Here is a 20,239-nt window from a genome sequence, read left to right as displayed (position 1 = left end):
TATTGACCAAGCAGCTAAACATAATAATGGCTAAGATACTGCCCTGAGGAGCTCCTTCAGTGAAAGAATGTCCTGACATTGAGATAATTGGCCTTCAAAAACAACACCCATCTTCCTTGGCCCAGGCATAGCTCTAGCCACTGAACAGCTCCATCCATCCCCAACCTTAGTAAAGTGGTTAATAACCAGGCAGCACAGTTTTAAGGTAAGGAACAGGAGATTTAGAGGAGAATTCAGGATATTTTTTCAACCAGAGGATTTTGGGTTTCTGGAGCTTATTGCCTAAAAAGGTTTGTAGAAGCAAGAACCATCAAGATATTTAAGAAGAATTTAGATTAACACTTGAAACACACAGCATATAACACTAGTGCTGGAAAATTGAGTTTAGATGGATGTTTGATGACCAGCATGGACGTGATGGCCAAAGGTTTCTATCTGTGTTGCTAAAAACTCTGACTCCTTATTCCCACTGTTTCAATCTTACTGGGTCCTCCTAAATGTCTCACTGGATTAAATGTTGTCTTGACATAAAGGGCAGTCACTCTTACCTCTGGAATTCAGCTTTTCTGTCAATGTTTGAACCAAAGCGACGCTGGCAAACACAAACTGAGTACTGGTGACCAATATCTTGAGCTGTCACAATAGATACTAATTCCGTTACTTTGCTAAAGATTAAGTATAGACTGATAGGCCAGTAATTTACCAGTAAGCTCTTTGTTAACACTAGCTCGCCTGGATTGGACTAAAGTTGTGGTGTTGATTTTACATTGTATGACAGCTATTAGCATAGTTGATCAGATGGGTATCAGGAAGATCAGATTGTCGCAGCAGCAGCAGCACCAGTACCCTTCAATCCTGGGTTGTTGTCACAGATATTCCTCCATCTTAACCTTTCGCCATAGCCATCTGGAGAAGACTTCAAGTGTGCTTCACTTTCTTCAAATGTTAATTGAAAAGAGCTGTCAATTATGAAAAGCAAATAATGCACTACTTTTCCAGCCTTACGCACTTCAATCATATAAAAAATTTCAATCTTTGCTCCCATAATTTAGTCCTGCACTAGGCACTGTTCCAAGTGTAGTGCAGTAATAGTTAATATGGCGCTAAGAAATTGATGCAAAGGAAATTCTTTTTAATCAGGAATTATGATAGCTAAATTTTCAATAGCTTAGGAACTTATGGCAATCAGTTTGGTATATCATACTCCCTTTGGAAAGCCACAGTAAAGCCCCATACTCCTATACCCAAACGGTTTTGCTATCCCGTTCTTTGGAGCATTATATTAGCTGAACTTTAATTTGCCTAATCAACTCAGGTTCTTTCTAGTGTATCACACTTCTCTTCAGAAAGCTCAAGTAGGACTACTCACCCACGTGCGCACACACACACACTGATGTTGTAACTATAGATGTGATTAGTTCAGAAGCAGAAATCTTTAACACTACAATTTTAATATTGTTGGAGTTCGTAGTGTTTGTTGTATTCAATGCATTCAGCTTTTTCATAATGTTTCATGGAGTGGATTGAATTGGCTGATGACTGGCATGTATATTGGGGTGTATCATGGAAGCAGGCTGACAGAGAGTACCTATTTGTCATTTTTGGCTGAAGATGGTTGCTGTCCTGGCTTTTGCACTCCAAGTTGGATTCTATTAACACTGAGATTAGGAACATTCATTGAGCCTTCTCCTTCTGTTGGTCACTTGACTGTCCATGATCATTCATAACTGCATGTGGCAAGATAGCAGAGCTTTAATCTATTTAGTTGGTTTTGAGAACAATTATCTGTTCTCAAGGTAATCTGATTTAAGGTCTATACAAAATGGTCATGCCTTGAATTCTACTGTTCTGGTTGCAAATTTCAACATCCCGTTCGCAGTGTTGCTAACTGCTTTGCATTGGTTGGGTATATTTACCACTGAATCTAAGATTTCCAAGTCTGTTGCGAATTTTTTCTTCCAATTCTGCAGGTAAATGTTTGATTTCACTTTTACATCTAAGCTCCATTTCCAAGCATCCCGTGTGGGACATCGACAAAAGCAACAATTGTATTAATAGAATCAGCAAGAACTGCAGATGCTGGAGTCAGAGACAACAAAGGTTGGAGCTGGAGGAACACAGCAGGCCAGGCAGCAACAGAAGGACCCAAAAGCTGACATTTTGTGTCTTTTCTTTTCTGAAGAAGGGTCCCGACCTGAAACATCAGCTTTTCTCTTCCTCTGATGCTGCCTGGCCTGCTGTGTTCCTCCAGCTCCACACTTTGTTAGCTGTCCTTAATATATCACCTATAATGTAGAAAAACGTACCAAAGTACTTCACAAGAGCAATGTCAAAGATTAACAGTCACCCATATTAGATAATAAAACAGATAATAAGAAGCCCTGTCAAAGAAATATGTTTTACTTAATCAAAGAAATAGGAATCCTGAAAATGAGGAGGGAATTAGACAACAGGGAAGAATTTCTAGAATTTCGCACTGTAAAAAGCAGAAATATGGTTATATTGTTATATTATTATGTTGTTCATAAAGAAATATGGACTATTAGTTATTAGAATTTACATCTGTGGTGCCACATTTTTCCACTGCACCTCAGTGCCGAATAGTTTAACAGCCACCAGCCACATGGAAAGATGCGAGAAATATACCTGATAGTGCTCCAGCAATTTGAATCTAAAGTATAATTACTTCTAAACTATGAGAACCAGAAGACTTTACAGCCACCAAAAACGGGAGTAATGAAAGTTAGAGATGTACAAGAGGCTACAATTGGTGGTGTGTGGCAATCTCAGAGGTTTATAGGAGGTAGTTGTAGAGATATTGAAGGGTAAGGCTAGGGAATGATTCCAAGAGTAAGAATTTTAAAATTGAAGCTTTGGTGAACCAAGAGCCAATGGAGGTCTTAGCAAGACTTTGTGTGACTTAGAATGTGGACCGATTCTTTCACAATGTCAAATTAATGGAGAGTGCAACTTGAGAGGCTGACCAAGTGAGCATTGTTGTATTCTGTTCTCGAGGCACCAACAACATGGAAGAAGGATTCAGCAGCAGATGAGTTGAGCTGCGGCAGCAATGAGTTAGGGAGGCGGACAGTCGGCATTCTTACTGATGAACAGGATTTAGAGTCAGAATTCAGGCATCACTATTGATATTGTCTTGAAGTTCCTCATTAACTATGAAATATTTATATCTTACAGAAGGTTTTGTCTTTCCTCTTTGACAATATATGAACCATTTAGCCCTCTCAATATCCAACATATTTGTGATGGCAATCATAATACAAAATAAAATGCTCATAGTATAAATTTTGAATCTCATTCATCCAAACATTATGGTTTATGTAAACCTCCATGGCAGCACTATAAGCTCTCTTTACTTATTTAAATATATCAGACTATTCTGTGATTGCACATGCCTGTTGAGATCTGCCCACCTCTAAATCATAAAAAAACTGATCCAATCTGTTGAAGTCATACATTGCATTTTATAGTCTTTAGTGTTTTACATAGTTTGTTTTAAATGAATTATTTCAAGACCATTATCCAGAACTTTATTTTAATTGAATGAAAAATGTAAAGGCTGTTCCAAAGATGAAGTGGAAATTAAAACCAAGTTAATGTTTTCCTCCCAGAAACTCATAAGCCATGAGTTTTACATTGGCTAGAAGTGTCAACTGACAGTTTCAACATTGCACATGGGAGCACAACCAACTCACCACTTGATTAGCAACTGTTTCAGTATTAGAGATTAAGAGAAACCATGGAAATCTACATTAAAGGACATTAAATAAGGCAGTTATTCAATATTTACTATACTTGTAGCACCTGATTTATTACCACAACAATTAATGTTTATAGTTCAACTTCATTATCAATTAATACTTAAGATTGAATTTCCATGGTCCCATGATGGTGGAATTACATATGAGGGAGCCAGGCAATTAAGGGATATCCTCATCATGGCAGCTCCTTGATGTGTTTGTGCAACTGGGAATGTTTCTGAGACCAGGCTGGGAATTGGGTTGGTTGCTAACAGAACAAAACCAGGTAGCCAATTATACTGGTTATGATCCCAATTAGGGGGAGACTGATCAGCCTTGCTCATAGAGAGGCTGTCTATATGTATCCAATGCAGGTGGCCTCCCTCAAGGCTGGAGGTTACATGCCCAATTGATAGGGCAACAATTGTAATCACACCAAAAGCAGAGAAAGAATATTCCCTCCATTCTAATGGAGCCGAGGTCTTTCATTTTATTTTTGCGCTGCTTTGCAGTCCAGTAAAGGTGTGTCTACAAAGAGTCATTGAGTCATACAGCAAGAAAGCAGGTCGTTTGGTCCAACTTGTTCATGCTGACCAAGTTTCCTAAACTGTATTAGTCCTCTTTGGCCCATATCCCTCTAAACCCTTCCTAAACATATAGCATTCCGGTCATTTAAATGTTGTAATTGTACCCAAATCTACCACTTCCTCTGACAGTCCATTTCATACGTGCACCACCCTCTGTGTGTTGCCCCTCAGATCCCTTTTAACTCTTTCCCCACTGACTTTAAACCTGTACCTTCTAGTTTTGGACCGCGCTACCCTGAGAAAAGACTTTAATTATTCACCTATCAACGCCCCACAAGATTTTACAAACCACTGTAACATCACGCTTCAGCCTCCTACCCTCCAGGCAAAAAAGTCTTAGACTATTGAGACACCTCTGTCTGATCCCCGACCTCACTGAGCTGCTTCAACAGTGCTAACCTCTCTTGAGGAGCTACCAAGACTCCTAAGTTGCCAGCCTGTAGATTCATTTTGATTTGATTTGATTTTGATTTTACTGTCATAGGAGTACAGTGAAATGTTGCCACACAAGGCACCCTCTTACATATAAGTACCTAGGTACTGAAACTTAAGAATAAGATACAAACAAGTAACAAAGTTAAAAGGTAAACATTATAGTGTAGTGTAAAGCACATAAAATAAGGTTAAACGTTACACATGCGGATTTTCTTAGTTTTAAGTAGAGAAAAGAAATAAAGCTGCATGTTCAAACATTACAGTCTTTCTTAAGTGATTGGCCAGACTGGGACTGCACTTTAAGGAGTCACTTCGAGACCAGAAGTCCGTGTTGAGGCCACTCTGGGCCATAAGACCACCATGTAACTGCTGAAAGACCACCATGCTATGCCAACAGCCCACCTCGCTGGGCCTGGAGACTGCCATGCCAGAATGGGAGGCAGCCACACCAGGCCTGCAGCATTGAGACCTCTCCCATCATTCTTCATTGCGAAGCAAGTGGAAGCCTGCCTTCTACAGGTTGCAAGACCAAACTCACCATTGATAAATGCAAGCTCAGGTTCCCCACTTAATCTCAAAATTGCGGTCAAAGAGCCTTCAGCAAAATTCAGCTTTTATATGCCCAAAGTAACTCTTAAAACAGAAAGCATTGGAAAAATTTCAACAGACTGGTAGCATGTTTGGAGAGAGAAAGAGTTCGTGTTTTGAGTCCAGTACGGCTCTTCTTCAGAACTGAAGTAAACCAGTTAATAAAGTGTGAAGCTGGATGAACATAGCAGGACAAGCAGCATCTCAGGAGCACAAAAGCTGACGTTTTGGGCCTAGACACTTCATCAGAGAGGGGTTGGGGTGAGGGGTCTGGAATAAATAGAGAGAGAGGGGGAGGCGGACCAAAGATGGAGAGAAAAGAAGATAGGTGGAGAGGATAGGTGGGGAGGTAGGGACGGGATAGGCCAGTCCAGGGAAGACGGACAGGTCAAGGAGGTGGGATGAGGTTAGTAGGTAGGAAATGGAGGTGCGGCTTGGGGTGGGAGGAAGGGATGGGTGAAAGGAAGAACAGGTTAGGAAGGCAGAGACAGGCTGGGCTGGTTTTGGGATGCAGTGGGGGGAGGGGATGAACTGGGCTGGTTTTGGGATGCGGTTGGTGGAGGGTAGATTTTGAAGCTGGTGAAGTCCACATTGATACCATTGGGCTGCAGGGTTCCCAAAAGGAATATGAGTTGCTGTTCCTGCAACCTTCGGGTGGCATCATTGTGGCACTGCAGGAGGCCCATGATGGACATGTTGTCTAAAGAATGGATGCGCAGGAAGTGCTACACATGCCCCACACCTCCTCCCTCGCCCCTATCCCAGGCCCCAAGATGACTTTCCATATTAAGCAGAGGTTCACCTGCACATCTGCCAATGTGGTATACTGTATCCATTGTGCCCGGTGTGGCTTCCTCTACATTGGGGAAACCAAGCGGAGGCTTGGGGACCGCTTTGCAGAACACCTCCGCTCGGTTCACAATAAACAACTGCACCTCCCAGTCGCGATCCATTTCAACGCCCCCTCCCATTCTTTAGATGACATGTCCATCATGGGCCTCCTGCAGCGTCACAGTGATGCCACCTGAAGGTTGCAGGAACAGCAACTCATATTCTGCTTGGGAGCCCTGCAGCCCAATGGTATCAATGTGGACTTCACCAGCTTCAAAATCTCCCCTTCCCCCACCGCATCCCAAAACCAGCCCAGTTCGTCCCCTCCCCCCACTGCATCACACAACCAGCCCGGCTCTTCCTCTCCCCCCACTGCATCCCAAAACCAGTCCAGCCTGTCTCTGCCTCCCTAACCTGTTCTTCCTCTCACCCATCCCTTCCTCCCACCCCAAGCCGCACCTCCATTTGCTACCTACTAACCTCATCCCACCTCCTTGACCTGTGTGTCTTCCCTGGACTGACCTATCCCGTCCCTACCTCCCCACCTATACTCTCCTCTCCACCTATCTTCTTTTCTCTCCATCTTCGGTCCGCCTCCCCCTCTCTCCCTATTTATTCCAGACCCCTCACCCCATCCCCCTCTCTGATGAAGGGTCTAGGCCCGAAACATCAGCTTTTGTGCTCCTGAGATGCTGCTTGGCCTGCTGTGTTCATCCAGCTTCACACTATTATCTTGGATTCTCCAGCATCTGCAGTTCCCATTATCTCTGAAGTAAACCAGTGATGAGTTTTGTGCTGTTGATTGTGGAAGGGGGAGGTAGAACAAAAGGGAATTTTTGGTATAAATTAGAGGGCAAAAGAGAGAAGATAACAAAGATGTCATGTAAAAAAAAAGCAAAGGGATTGACAGTAGTTGTAGTAAAGAAACAAAAGGATAAATACAGCCTTAATGTTAATGGCAGAACAATGATAAAGTCAATGCAAAATCAACAATATGAAAAAAAGGTACAGACTGGCAATTTGCAAAGAGTCAAAGAAGACAAATTTCACGGTCGAAAGTTGTTCAACTCAATGTCAAGCCCAAACGTTGTGGACTGCCTAATTGGAAAATGAGTTACAACCAGATGAGAAGGGCTGAACTGGCTGTCTTCATTTTAAACTCCTTGGTCAGCTATAACAGAATGTTTTAAATTAGTTTTAGCGAACAGCTATGCCTCACACCAACTAACTTCACCAGAAACAATAAGGAGCCAATTGCAAGATTTCCTTGTGTAAGAGCCAGTTTATTACTTGCTAATGCTGAGAAAAATAAAAATAGAACATCAAAAACATCAACCACACACAACACACACACATGCACACTCAAAATCAAAAGGGGGTTAATGTCATATACGAAGAGGAAGATAAACAAATATGGAGTCTAAAATCCTTAGGGTGCTCTTCAGGTGTTGGATTTCAACCTGAAGCTGTTGTTAGTTAGGGATGTCCTGGACCAACTGCAGACAAGAATATTGAAGATGTCTTTGAATTCTCAAAGTTTGGATATTTCTTCAATTTGTTTTGTCACCAGATCGTCCTTCTTGAGACAGCAAAGAGAGAGGGTGAAAGAACCTTCTCCAATTCCAGTTACAAGTTCATTACGCTTGCTCTCCCAAAGGGATTCCTTGAAATACAGATCACTAGTGTATTCCTGTATCTAGTTTCATTGTCTGTATCTGGGTAATTATGGATGAAATTTAAACAAAATCTCCAACATGTAAAATTTTCATGACAGTATGAATGAATCAAACAAATGATATGTTTCTTCATGAGGCTGCAAGAAAGGTAATACCGGAAATGTTGAAATGCTCCTTTCCTTCAGATGCTGCCAGACTTGCTGTATTCTTCCAGTGTCCTGTTTATCTACCTTGGATTCCAGCATCTGCGTGCTTTTGTCCCTAATATGTTTTTACACGCCTGGCTGATTTCAGTCTCTTTTAATAAAAATCTTAATTTCATTTCAGACCGCTTCTGTTTATTGATGGTTTCATGAAGTTTGGCTTGACCTGTGGCCAGGTGATTACAGCAGCCATTTTAATTCAGTATTTTGCCTTTTTGAAATCATTTCAGTCCGTGATATTAAAATCAAATGGTGGAATCTAAAACAAATAATTCACATTTTATCACTATTGTGATGGTGCTGTTTCAAACTTCCATTGAGATTCACAAGAATACATGATCAAACCAAGGACAGAAATAAGCATGAAAACAAGATAATGTACTGAAATGGCAAGAAATGGGGAGTTGGAATCACACTTGCAGAGTGAACAAGTGGTTTTCTGCAAAGTGGTCACCTAGTCTATGTTTACTCTCCCCATTGAAGGGAAGACTTCATTGTGAACAAAACATCAAGTAGATTACATTGAATGAAGTACCAACAAATAGTTGATTCACCTGGAAGGGGTGTCTAGCTTTGTACAGTGAGGAGGGAGAAGGTAAACATGCAAATATTGGCTACTATTGAGGACCATTTAAATTCTCAGTTCAAGAACAGTCAGAAGACAAGTCAGAAGCACTGTTGTGGAAGGTAACAGAGGCGTACAAACTGGCAGAATGGTATTCAGATCCTTAAGGGAAGCAAGGTGTGATGATGTGCAGATGAAGTAACTGTAGGAGTCAGTGAGGATGTAATGAATATTCATATGCAGGTTACCTTGGAAATTGAGACAGAGATGTTGAGGAATGAAGAGAAATGGACGACATGATCATAAGAAAAGGGTGAAAATTACAAGCAAAATTGACTTCTTTCCCACTTCTCAGGAAAAGTCATCAATGCATCAGAAAACCAATTGGGAGAGTGGAACTGAGATGGTCTAGAACAAGGAAAAGTTCTACACATGCTACAGAAAGACAGATTTAATCAGGGCCCATCAGCATTCTGAGATAGCAAAGTGTGAAGCTAGATGAACATAGCAGGCCAAGCAGCATCTTAGGAGCACAAAAGCTGACATTTCAGGCCTAGACCCTTCATCAGAGAGCCCTTTGATGAAGGCTCTAGGCCCAAAACGTCAGCTTTCGTGCCTTTAAGATGCTGCTTGGCCTGCTATGTTCATCCAGCTCCACACTTTGTTATCTCGGATTCTCCAGCATCTGCAGTTCCCATTATCTCCTATCAGGATTCCCTTTTATTTGGAAGACGTTAGTCAAGTTAAAGGAAACTTTGTTCAGTAAGAGAGCAATTCAGCCAGGAAGACGAGGGTGACAGAGATAAGGGTGGTTTGCTCCTCTATTTAAGGAACAAGAAAAGGGCTTTGAAGCTTTGGGGTATGTCAGGGTACAGAGACTGGGCATCCATTGTGAAGACAAGTTGGCTAGGGGCAGAAAACCAAAAATTGTTGAAATGACATGCAGCATTAGAAAAATCTTCAATGTGAGTGTCAAGAAACTCAGTTGAGATAGGTATCAAGCAGCGAAGGCAAAATAACTAGCTGGGGGAATGGAATGGAAATTAGGAAAAATGTTACTTCCTATCAGGATTGAGTGGCCGCTCTTTACATTGCTCCAGCTGAGATCACAAAGGAGTTTCTACATATCCAATACGCTGAATTCTGAACAGCAGTCCAGATAGCTCAGGGGTCCGTCAACGGTGAGAGAACTAGTGGGGAAATAAACTTTATACTATTGTATTCTTATACTGTGCCCATCGGGAAAGTTCTCTTCCCCACAGAAACCTCTGCCTTTTAATATGAAGACATTGGATCATTGCTCTCTCGTGCATTCGAACGACTCCAGCCATCGAACTACGTGAGTACGAATCTTCCAGCTGTCCACGGTATTCGGCAAACTGCCCGAGCACTTTTTTTTGGTCTGGATTCACAGCAGATTGGAGTTCGTCTTTGCTAAGTGCTTAGCTCAAGCAATATGCACTGGCATCCTGAAGAGGTCTCACGCTGCTCAGCTTCAGTGGGCTCCAAATTTGGATCAGCCTTGCAGTTACACTGCCACCTTTGTATTGAATGAGCTAACGGAGGTGAAATGCGAGAAACGAACGTCCGTTTAGCCGATACAGATGAAAAGATGGGTACTAAGTTTCACTCAGCGTGTCTTTCATGAGGTTTAGGCACGTCCCAGGTTGAACAAGAGAGGCGGTTTGCCCTACTATCCGTTGTTTTTCGATCGAGTCAATAATGCATCATCTCAGAACTAACTTTCGCCCCAGACCACTGCCAGCTCTGCAAAGCCTGTGCAAGTGTATCAGTGTGACAACTTACCGTGCATTAAGGAGCAGAATTGGTTGTTGCCATTTTTCACCATTTTCAGTGCAGCATTAAGTCTTAGAAGAGCGCAGAGGCAGCATTTCTTCTGCCGGCTGACACTCCACACATTGACGTGTCGATCGTTTTGAGCGATCCTGAGAAGAGCGCGGTATCATTGCGGCTTAGTGTCTGTGCAGTCACAATAAATGCGTACCGCCCAGTTCCAAACAAGTGCAGACTCTGTTTCCGAAAGCAATAGAACTGTTACAACCCGATACACCACGTGCTTTCACTACAGGGCCCAAATGTAAACAAAAAGTCATATTTTAAAAACATGTTGCTCATAATCGCCGGTCATTTAAGTGCGCATTAACTGAGGAAAGCTCTGAGCATCTGTCTTTCCAGACTGGGAGCAGTGGACAGAAACGGCGCTTGATTGAAGGCAATGCCACTGGAGCTCTAATTGAAGATCTGGACATATCTGGGATTTACCTGGGCTCAAGCTATCCGACAGTTTAAAGGACAGGGGATGGGTATGAGTAAGGTTGGAGTACCCTTCTTTAAACCTTTGGAAGCTTGATCTCCAGAATTCAGTTTTCTGTGGGTGATGAAAGAGCTACAGTTTTTAAGGGTTCATTTTAAAACTGGAGACAGTGTGGTTCTTCCACGCACTGCAGTGGTTCAAACCCACAAACCATACTTGGATTATTAATGAGGACACATATTTACCTTCCAACATGTTATGAGGACTTATTGTACCAGAATGAACCTGTAAGTATGAAAATTATTCTCATATGCCTCTCCTGCATTCTCAAACATTCCGATATTGGTTTCCGTGGGTTCGTCATTGAAAAATATAAAATAAAAGGTTCATTCCTTCTTGTCGATTTAAGCTGCAGAACCAGAAAGGCGCACTTAGCCTTCCTGCTCCTCTGACGCTGCTTGGTCTGCTGTGTTCATCCAGCTCTGCACCTTGTTATATCAGGGACACTATCCTGCTCTGTGCTGAAAAAAGTCCAATGTTGTATTTGTAATGGGAGCTAAGATAACAAAGTGTGGAGCTGGATGAACACAGCAGGCCATTTGTAATGGGAGCTGTTGTGTTTGGAACCGGCCGTCTGTGGGGCTCGTAGGGGAACGGTGTAAATCACTTTTATCGCTCAGAGTGTTATTGGAAGCAATAAGTGGGTTCTAAAGCTGCACAAACAGGCAACGACGCAACGCATTATAACCGCTGGGTTTTGAAAAGACTACCATTTCCCACGTGGAAATTTATTTGGGAAAGGGGAGGGGGCATTGAGTCATAATTTTACTCTGATCCACGAACAGCAATTAATATTTTAATCATTTATGATTTTTTGTCATCTTTTAAACAAAGCTAAACATTAAGTAATGCCACTGTATGCTAAACTAAAAGCAACTGGCCTTTCAACTAAACAAGTCGAACTGCCTTTCATGTTTCTCTAAAATTACCAAACCAGAACTGACATGTAGGTATCCCATAGGATACTGACTGGGACTTTCGACATTGTCACTGTGTTTATTAACCTACAGATTGATGACAGCGCTCTTGTTGGCTGTGGGCTGATCACAGTCTTTGTGAACAATTGTGGATTGAACCCTGTAGAATCAAGTAACTTCGGTCCTATTTATTTTGGTAACAGACTTCTATCTCTCTTCTGCCATCAGATCTCAATTGAAAAAGCCAGAATGTGTTTCCAATGTGAACTACACTCTGGGGGAGTGATTCCCAAACATTAGTGCTGTTCGACATTGCAACTAAAGAACATTAGCGTCACTATAGGCATCAGTTAGACAGGAGAAACCACTACATCCGCTCCAGAAAAAAGTGTTAATTTCTGAAAGATAGTATTATCTTTCTGAGTTTATAAAATGGACTGTTACACCTACAACTATTTGAGCAGTTCTGAAATGCCTCGAACGGCCTTCCTCATACAGTAGTCACTACGAGTCATTTTTAATTGGATCATCTCACATATTGCGACACCAATCCTGACAAAATGTTCTAGTTTCAAGAGCATAACATTTCAAAAGGTTCTCTGACTGGTTTCGCTTGTCGCTTTTCAATTCGTTCAACATTTACAATTAGCTCCTCCCACACTCATCTGACGGTACAGAGAAATCGCTGACTTTTTAAAAATCAGTTGTTGGTTTTACTACTGGAGCATACCTTCACCGCTTGGGAGCCCTCTGTAACAATGTTTCACTTCCCAGTGCTTTGAAGATAAAGGAATCTCAGCTGCGACGTTAATGTGTCCCTTCATCATCTCGGTGTCAGGCAAATCCAATCGGATTGGAAAAGATTTCCTCACATTCGAGGTTTTCAGTCATTGAGGGCTTTTTTCTGTTTTACCCACAGACTAATCTCTGCTGAATGCCATCATTCAGAAGCCTGTACGGTCATTCTATTCACGCTCACTAACGCTTCTGCCAAAACTTAATCTACAACATTCATTATTGTTGCCGTGGACTTGGGGGTATCCTCGTCCAATTCAATTCTCATAAAGTCATTAAATAGCTATGTTAACATCCAAATTGTTGTAACAGCTCTGTACGTTCGCCGGGTGCGTTGTTTTGGATTAATTTCGTAATTAATCATTTTCTCAAAGAAACCTGGAAACGTCGCTGAGTCTTCAATCGAAACCACCCGAGCGCAGACCTGTTTCTGGTGCGCGATCTCCCGCCAGTAAACACACACATGATTAGATAATAAAATGTGAGGCTGGATGAATACAGCAGGCCAAGCAGCATCTCAGGAGCACAAAAGCTGACGTTTCGGGCCTAGACCCTTCAACACACATGATTAGATGTTGTGATTTGGGACCACGAATTGTAATGGAGCTAGTCCCCCGCCCTCTCCAGCTGCAGGGATAACAAAGGGAGAAGGTGCCTGGAGCTAACTGCATTCAAATGATCTATCACGTTTGTTTTTCAAATCTTGTTTCAATTCGGTTTAGAAAACAAACGCATTTTTTTTAAAAGGGGCGTGAATTCTTTCTTCTGTGTCATTACCTGAATCTTAAGCCCTTCGTCTCTCGGTGATAAAACCTGAGACCAGCCTGTCTGCTCAGAGCTTTAACGTTACTTATTTTTCAAGTGACGTTCCCTAATCGTACACAGCAGCACGCAAAACACCACTAGGAAAACACATCCATTGGGGTACCAAGCTACCTAGCAGCAAGAATATATTAAATCCAACAAATGACTCCCAAATCTTTTTTCTTCATAAATTGGTGTTCAATTTCAAACTTGGTTTACGCATTCTGTTACATTGGCTGCAGAATGGTCAAGTTATGCTTGCATCTTAAAATTTCTTCAAAATGTTGGCACTGCGGCCAAGCCTTCAATACGATCAATATTTAACTGTGTTGGAAACAAGGCATTTTTTTTTCTCCGGCATCTGCAGGCTTTTGCTTTCCTGTTGCCTTTTCCCCAAATTGCAATGTCCTGTCAGACCGGATTACACTGGATAATTATAAAGTGGTGTAAGCAAAAAATACAGTCGTTATCATTCTGCCTTCGTCGTAATTACCCACGGCCCGGGATAAACGAATTTCTTTGTAACGCTGTAGCTCGGGAATAGTTACAATTGTACATGCGGCAGACAATAGGCGCCACTTTTAGCAGTCGCGTTAAGTAGACTTAGAAATAATATTTTACAACACAAGATGTCGCAGTAGGTGTTCGCTTGAAAGGCTTGTGCTAGATACGCATATGTAAAATGATTCCAAACTGATCAAAATTTGAAGGTCTTCGAACCCAGTTTTTAGTACAACAAATCTGCGGTGTGAGCAGGCAGTAATCGGATATTTTACTCTTTCGCTCGGAATTTCCCCCGGAGGCCTCGCCCTCAGTAGAAGCAGTGATATTGGGAAGCATGTGGGCGGGGAAGACTGGAACTCAGTACATGCATGTTACATATCTCACAAAAGCCTGGTCCCGTACACCAGTCGCTGATTCCGTTGTGACACCGATTACCACAATAGCGCAAATGTAAGAGTTTGACTCGCACGGTATTTACGAGGTGTTTGAAGGAATGGCAGAAAACAAAATGTATCCTTTCACCTCGCAAGCTCCAACCCAAAGTTTCATGGGGGGGGCGGGGTTCGTAAAATGTATGTTAAAAAAGTCAACGAAGACTGAATTCCCAAACGTAGGGAACTTGAAAAGGTTCTTGGCCAAAGTGCCATCTTCTTCAGTGTTCTAAAGAAGGGTCACTGGACCCGAAACGTTAACTCTGATCTCTCTCCATAAATGCTGGCAGACCTGCTAAGTTTTTCCAACAATTTCTGGTTTTGTGTCAGGATTCGAGCAAGGGTGTAGACTTGTTGCTCGTTCTGAGTCCAATCTCGTTTTGCAACTCATTGATATTTCACTGCTCAGTGAACATTTCCACTTTGTCTCCGCTCAGAGTTCCAGCTCCCACGCTGAGAGGGCTGCAGTACAACTAGTCATCAAAGCTTCTCTGGCAGCACCTTTCAACCCCACCTTCTATCACCTAAAAGGACGAGGGTAGCAGATATTTAAAAGAACCACCACCCGCACCCCTCATGATTTTGTAAACCTTTAAAAGGTCACCTCTCAAACTCCTGGGCTCCAGAGAACAAAGCCTAACCAGCCTCTCCTAATGACTCAAACTCTGTTGTCATTTTCCCACAACAGCGGGATCCATCCAAATCCAAACACCATTTACCGCCGCCTACTCGGGCTAATTCTGTCTCGGCGCTTGAAAGCTGCTGAATGGCTTTCTGCTCTACTGATCCCCAGGCTTTCAAGCTCCAGGATTGGAAATGGTGTTAGAAATGCTTTCGGAGCTTTTCTCGGCGCTAAGGCGCCTTCTTTTTCTCAGTTATTCCAACTGGAAATGGATCACCCGAAAGCACAAGGTGTCGAGATGATCTTGCAGCGAATGTCTTGGCGCGCTTCGAGAGAGTTGCTGGGACTCAGAAGCGAGAAATTCGCCAGTATGTTACCTGCTCGAGGCACTGATTTGCAAACTAAATAGACCAGTCGCTTGGAATCCAGCCATTCAGGGTATAGCCAAAGGATTTTTAAAATTTGAAATCAATGTGTAGGCATGGAGCAAGGCTGAATCCTGTTGGTCGCCGCATCCTTTGAGCTCGGGTTGTTTTACAATTGCTTTTCCTTGCGTCCGATTTAACACTAGAAAGGTCGCTCGGTTCTTTTTTCGAGCGAAGTGGGGCGTCGGGATGGGGATAATCACAATGTAGGAGCAAATTACTGCAGATATATTGAAAACAACAAATGTTGGAGATCACAGCGGGTCAGGCAGCGTCCATGGAGAAAGAGCAAGCTAACGTTTCGGGTCGAGATGACTCATAACAGATCATTATAAGAGGATGGGAAACCTTCAAAAGGACGGCTCAGACAGGCTTTGATGACTGATGTCAACTGAATTGTGAAGGAAGTGGGGGGAAAAAAACCGAAAGAATTGCGGATGCTGTAAGTCAGAGACAAAAACCAGAAGTTGTTGGAAAAGCTCAGTAGGTCTGGCAGCGCCTGTGCAAAGAAATCAGAGTTAGGGTTGAGGGTCCGGCTACGGAGGAAGGGTCACTGGACCTGAAACATTAACTCTGACTTCTCCACAGATGTTGCCGGACCTGCAGAGCTTTTCCAGCAATTTCTGGTTTTTGTTCCTGATTTGTGAAGGAACTGTCTTTGTCCTTGCACTTCTAACAAGAACTGGTGTGAAAATCTTACACTTGATGCTTTTTGGACATCTACAAACATCAATGACCTGTAAAGACATGCATTCATTTGTAGAGCGTTGTTATTTTTAATGTTTTTCTTATATAAACATATTAAATCTTCCTTAATATTCATTAATCATCCCCAAAATCTATTACATTTTCTTATCTCATTGAGCACATATTATGCTTATGTTTTAACCAATGCCTTACCGGACTGACATACTGACACTAGAAGGTGGTGTGCGATGGTTATTTGTCTGAAAGAAAATAAACATACACAACACTTCCTAGTATCCTTTACGGGCAATGCATGTGCGATCTCTTATTTCAGTTCCTACATGGCGCTAAGCAGTAGGGGCTGCGAGGAACGTCTGTCAGTAAGTTTCAGGTTACATGTAGTTGACCAAAGAGGCGAAGTACTGAAATACTTCTGCAATCAAACTGAAGAAGCACATTAGCGCCGCGATCTCAGGGCGATAAGCAAAGTGTCAAGTACAAAAGCGCTCTCAGCCGCAACAACTCCATCCGATGGGGGAATATGCACTTATTGACCCCGCTTTGGTGACCTGACTACCCGTACCCTTGACCTACACATTTTTCAAAACACTGGCGGGTGAGAATAGATGTTGATCGCAATACGTGTTGCCCTTTCAACCAGACACGGTCCCCCATGCACAGGTATGCTGGCATGTCAGTCAGTCCATTCACTCGCTGAGATCCATAATATCCTGCTCTCTTTAATTAATAAAACGTAAGAAAGCAAACACACGCACGGCACTTCGCCTCTTTCAGTGGTTTAATTTCTGCCATTCTTTGCGCACTGTTTTTAAATCCGAGTTCTTACAAGTAGTAATGAAGTAGGCGCTGACCCAGCTTTCACAACGGCACGCTGACTTCCCAGTGTTAAAAGCGACCTGTACTAGACCAGCGGATAGCCGCTGTTTGAAATTATAGCAACAGGCGAACCGCACTCCCCTTCCTCAGGGACAATTTTTTAATTGTTGTAACTCCTCAATTAACTCAGCAAATATCCGAGATTAGAGACGGGAACCAGGCACTGAGCCTGCGATTTTGTAGATCACTGTACCTTTTCTTTAAAGGGTAATACTTTCAACCAGACCCCACTACTTTCAAGCATCGGTTTGAACAGCCGACTGACAGAAAAGTTAACTGAAGTGCACGCTCCCTCTCTACACAAGCCCCCTCCGCGCCAACTTTAAATGGTTTGAGGCAGCCACGTTTAGAATTTACATGACCAAATGTAAAAGGGAGCTATAGATACAGACGACACAGAAAAATAGAGAAAACAAAAGTCGTACCGGTATTTGGAAATGTAAGCAGGTGTAACAGGACATTTTTTAAAAATCGAACTTACTTCGTCTGTGCCGCCTTCCTCTTGAGGCGTTTTGGCTGCCAATGTATTCCATACAGTTTAATAAAATTAGAACCACAGAAATCAGTCGAAATTGCATAGTAACCTGCGGGTGATGTCTCCTAAAAGCAGCTGCAGCAGTGACTCGGAGCTCACTTGGGAGAATCTCCGGGATATCCTCGGCTCCTTAAAAATCAAGTTCTGGCTATCGATGTAAATGCAGCAAAGAAAAAGAACAGTAAAAACAGCCTTTCCAGATCTATAGTGCTACAACGTGCCTGCAGATCTGATGTAGGGCCCCGGAATCACTGGCCCGACTTGTAAGTAACATCTTGCAGCCAAGTGTCTTGGAAGCCTCCTCATAGAACTCAGTGCTGGGGTTTCACCTCTTTAAAAAGAAACGCCTTGGATAGCCTCAGACCAGGTCCCGTCAACATCTGCTCTGCCGTCTCCAGTCAATAACTGTCACTTTTAACACCTTCAGAGCCATCTACAGCTCAAGAATCTGAACAAATGCCAATGTTTTACTCGGGTAATTCTTTCTGAAATAATTTTCCAGCTATCTGATTGCAGTTCATTCAGACCCTTAAATCACGGAAATTTTTAAAAGAGCGTTCGATGAACAGTCTAACTGAAAGTATATAATGTTATTTTTTAAACAAAAAGCTTAATAAGCCTTTCATTTTTCGTATCAGATTTGGTTTAGTGCAATTTCCCTTTACACTTAAAAAATTCAAGATAAAATATCTTCAGACATTTCCCCCGCAGTTCATATTGCAATCCAAACTCCCTCCAGTATGACTGCGATAGCTGGCCACTTGCGGCAGATTGCTTGCCTTTGCCAGTCTCACGCTGTGGTGCTAAACATCTTCGGAGCTCCGCCAGTCATTGCTGCTAACCGCTCGATAGTTTCAGGTTAATTACAGAGTTGCAGCCTCTTCTCGTCCAACGAGCGGAGGGAGGTGTGAAGCGTCTGTCGAGCTGAGGGCAAACAAGAACGCGAAGTTTTCTTGCAGAGCAGCAGCGCTGAGGTCGTTCGCACTCTTGAGGGCGATATGACTGAGGAGAACAGCACTGAGCAGATCATATGACGTGAGCTGGCGCATACAATCTCCACAAGGCAGCATCGGGCTCTGTCTAATATACTTGTCTTTTTTTTCAGTAAATATGGCCTGACCTCGCCCCTTCTGCTTGAAGACAATATAAAGCCATTTCTCTACCCATTTCGCCTAACTTTCCCAAACAGAGCAAATACCACGTTTCACAAGACAGTTAACGGGAGCCGGCCTCTTTGAGAGGTTATGTGATAGGATTTTTATCGGATTCCAATTTCGTTTAATTCCGTGTCATTTGCCCGTATGCAGTGGGTGCAATATGATCAACAGAGCGAGTCCTGTACCAATTCACGAGCTGACTTAGATGGAGATAGCGATATGTTAAGAAAACGCTCCAACCTTAAGGCTTACATCATTTTGGGAAATGTCCTACTCCATGCGAAGGAATTTCTTTTAGTGAAACAACGATACAGAACAGGGAGATCCAAATGTCAGGAACAGTTGCTCATTCAGAAATAAGGAAGCTAGGGGTAATCCTATTAAAATTGCGATAATGTGGGAAGCGCTTTCAGCGCAAATTGCACGTCCACTGCTTTGAAATTTGTTTTGTTAAAAAAATTCTCATATAGTTTTTTTCCTACATTTGCCTACAGTTCTAAAGTTTCTACAGTTAAGAGCGTGTAACAGGGTTTATGAAATCAGTATTTGATTGCAGTTCCACTAAAAGAATACAAATCGGCTGGAATAATGCGTCCACATAGTTCGCCATCACTTAAATTGTCTAAAATTTTACAATGGATTTTTACAAAAGTTTGTGCAGTCTGCGGAACGCGCATGAACCCAGCTGGAGGTGCTCTCAGAGCCGAGCGCACAGGAACAATCTAAGACCAGTGCTGGCCTGTTAACGTCAATGCAGGCTGGATATTATTGTTGTTCACGAGGAAAGGACGTCGTTTGGTTTGCAGATGCTGCCAGATCGGCTGAGTATTCCTTGCACTTTCTGCGTTTTTTTAAAACTTCAGTTGCTCAGTATTCATGGTGCCTGTATTTTGCTCTTGTACAATCATTGCTGCGTTGATAGTGGCAGCACAACGCCAGCTTGTTATCGATGCAGGGAACACGCTTTTACACATGTGAAAGCAACTGTATTTTGTCAGAATCTGCAGAATTACATGGTATAAAACGTAAAATACTAAGAAAACTCAGCAGGCCAGATAGCATCTTCTGAGATAGATATACAGTTAATACTTCAGATTGATAACTTTTCCTCACGGCCTGAAATGTCAAGTTTCTCTCTCCACTGATGCTGCCTGACCTCCTGCAATTGTCTGGCATTTTCTGTTTTGTTTTGACTCAGTTTTCTACCTGTTTGAGGTATGCTTTCTTTTCTTTGAGAAAGGTAACATATTCATGTCATACCTTTACTTGTACCTTCATTTTTGCAGCAGAGTAAATATCAGTCTCACAATTTAACATCCAAAAAGGTGAGGAAATGACTATCATCATTACCACAAAAATGTTATGTTGGAATAATATAGTTATAAAGTTTCTTTGTTGATACAACCAATCATATATGATTCCCAGTGGTGCACTCTTTAGCTTAGGAATATAGGAATGTAGACCATTCAGTTCCTTGAGTCTGCTTC

At 42.4% G+C, this 20,239-nt stretch overlaps 1 protein-coding gene across 3 annotated transcripts in view; it reads right to left on the bottom strand.

Moving 5' to 3' along the window:
• rspo3 (R-spondin 3) overlaps positions 1 to 18,627 on the bottom strand; it is an 85,063-nt gene extending 66,436 nt beyond the window's left edge. The window contains exon 1 of one of the 3 annotated variants that reach the window (XM_048531129.2): positions 17,542 to 18,627. In XM_048531129.2, coding sequence (XP_048387086.1) covers positions 17,542 to 17,638 — 97 coding nt within the window. In that variant the 5' untranslated portion in view covers positions 17,639 to 18,627. Of the gene's footprint in view, positions 1 to 10,449; positions 10,562 to 12,625; positions 12,860 to 17,541 lie in introns of those variants that run through there. The other 2 variants (XM_048531130.2, XM_059645390.1) reach the window with 2 other exon arrangements.
• Between the last annotated feature and the right edge of the window lie 1,612 nt (positions 18,628 to 20,239).

This window comes from Stegostoma tigrinum, chromosome 4 (assembly GCF_030684315.1).
Source record: "Stegostoma tigrinum isolate sSteTig4 chromosome 4, sSteTig4.hap1, whole genome shotgun sequence".
Classification (NCBI taxonomy): Eukaryota; Metazoa; Chordata; class Chondrichthyes; order Orectolobiformes; family Stegostomatidae; genus Stegostoma; species Stegostoma tigrinum.
This window is presented reverse-complemented; position numbering and strand designations above follow the sequence as displayed.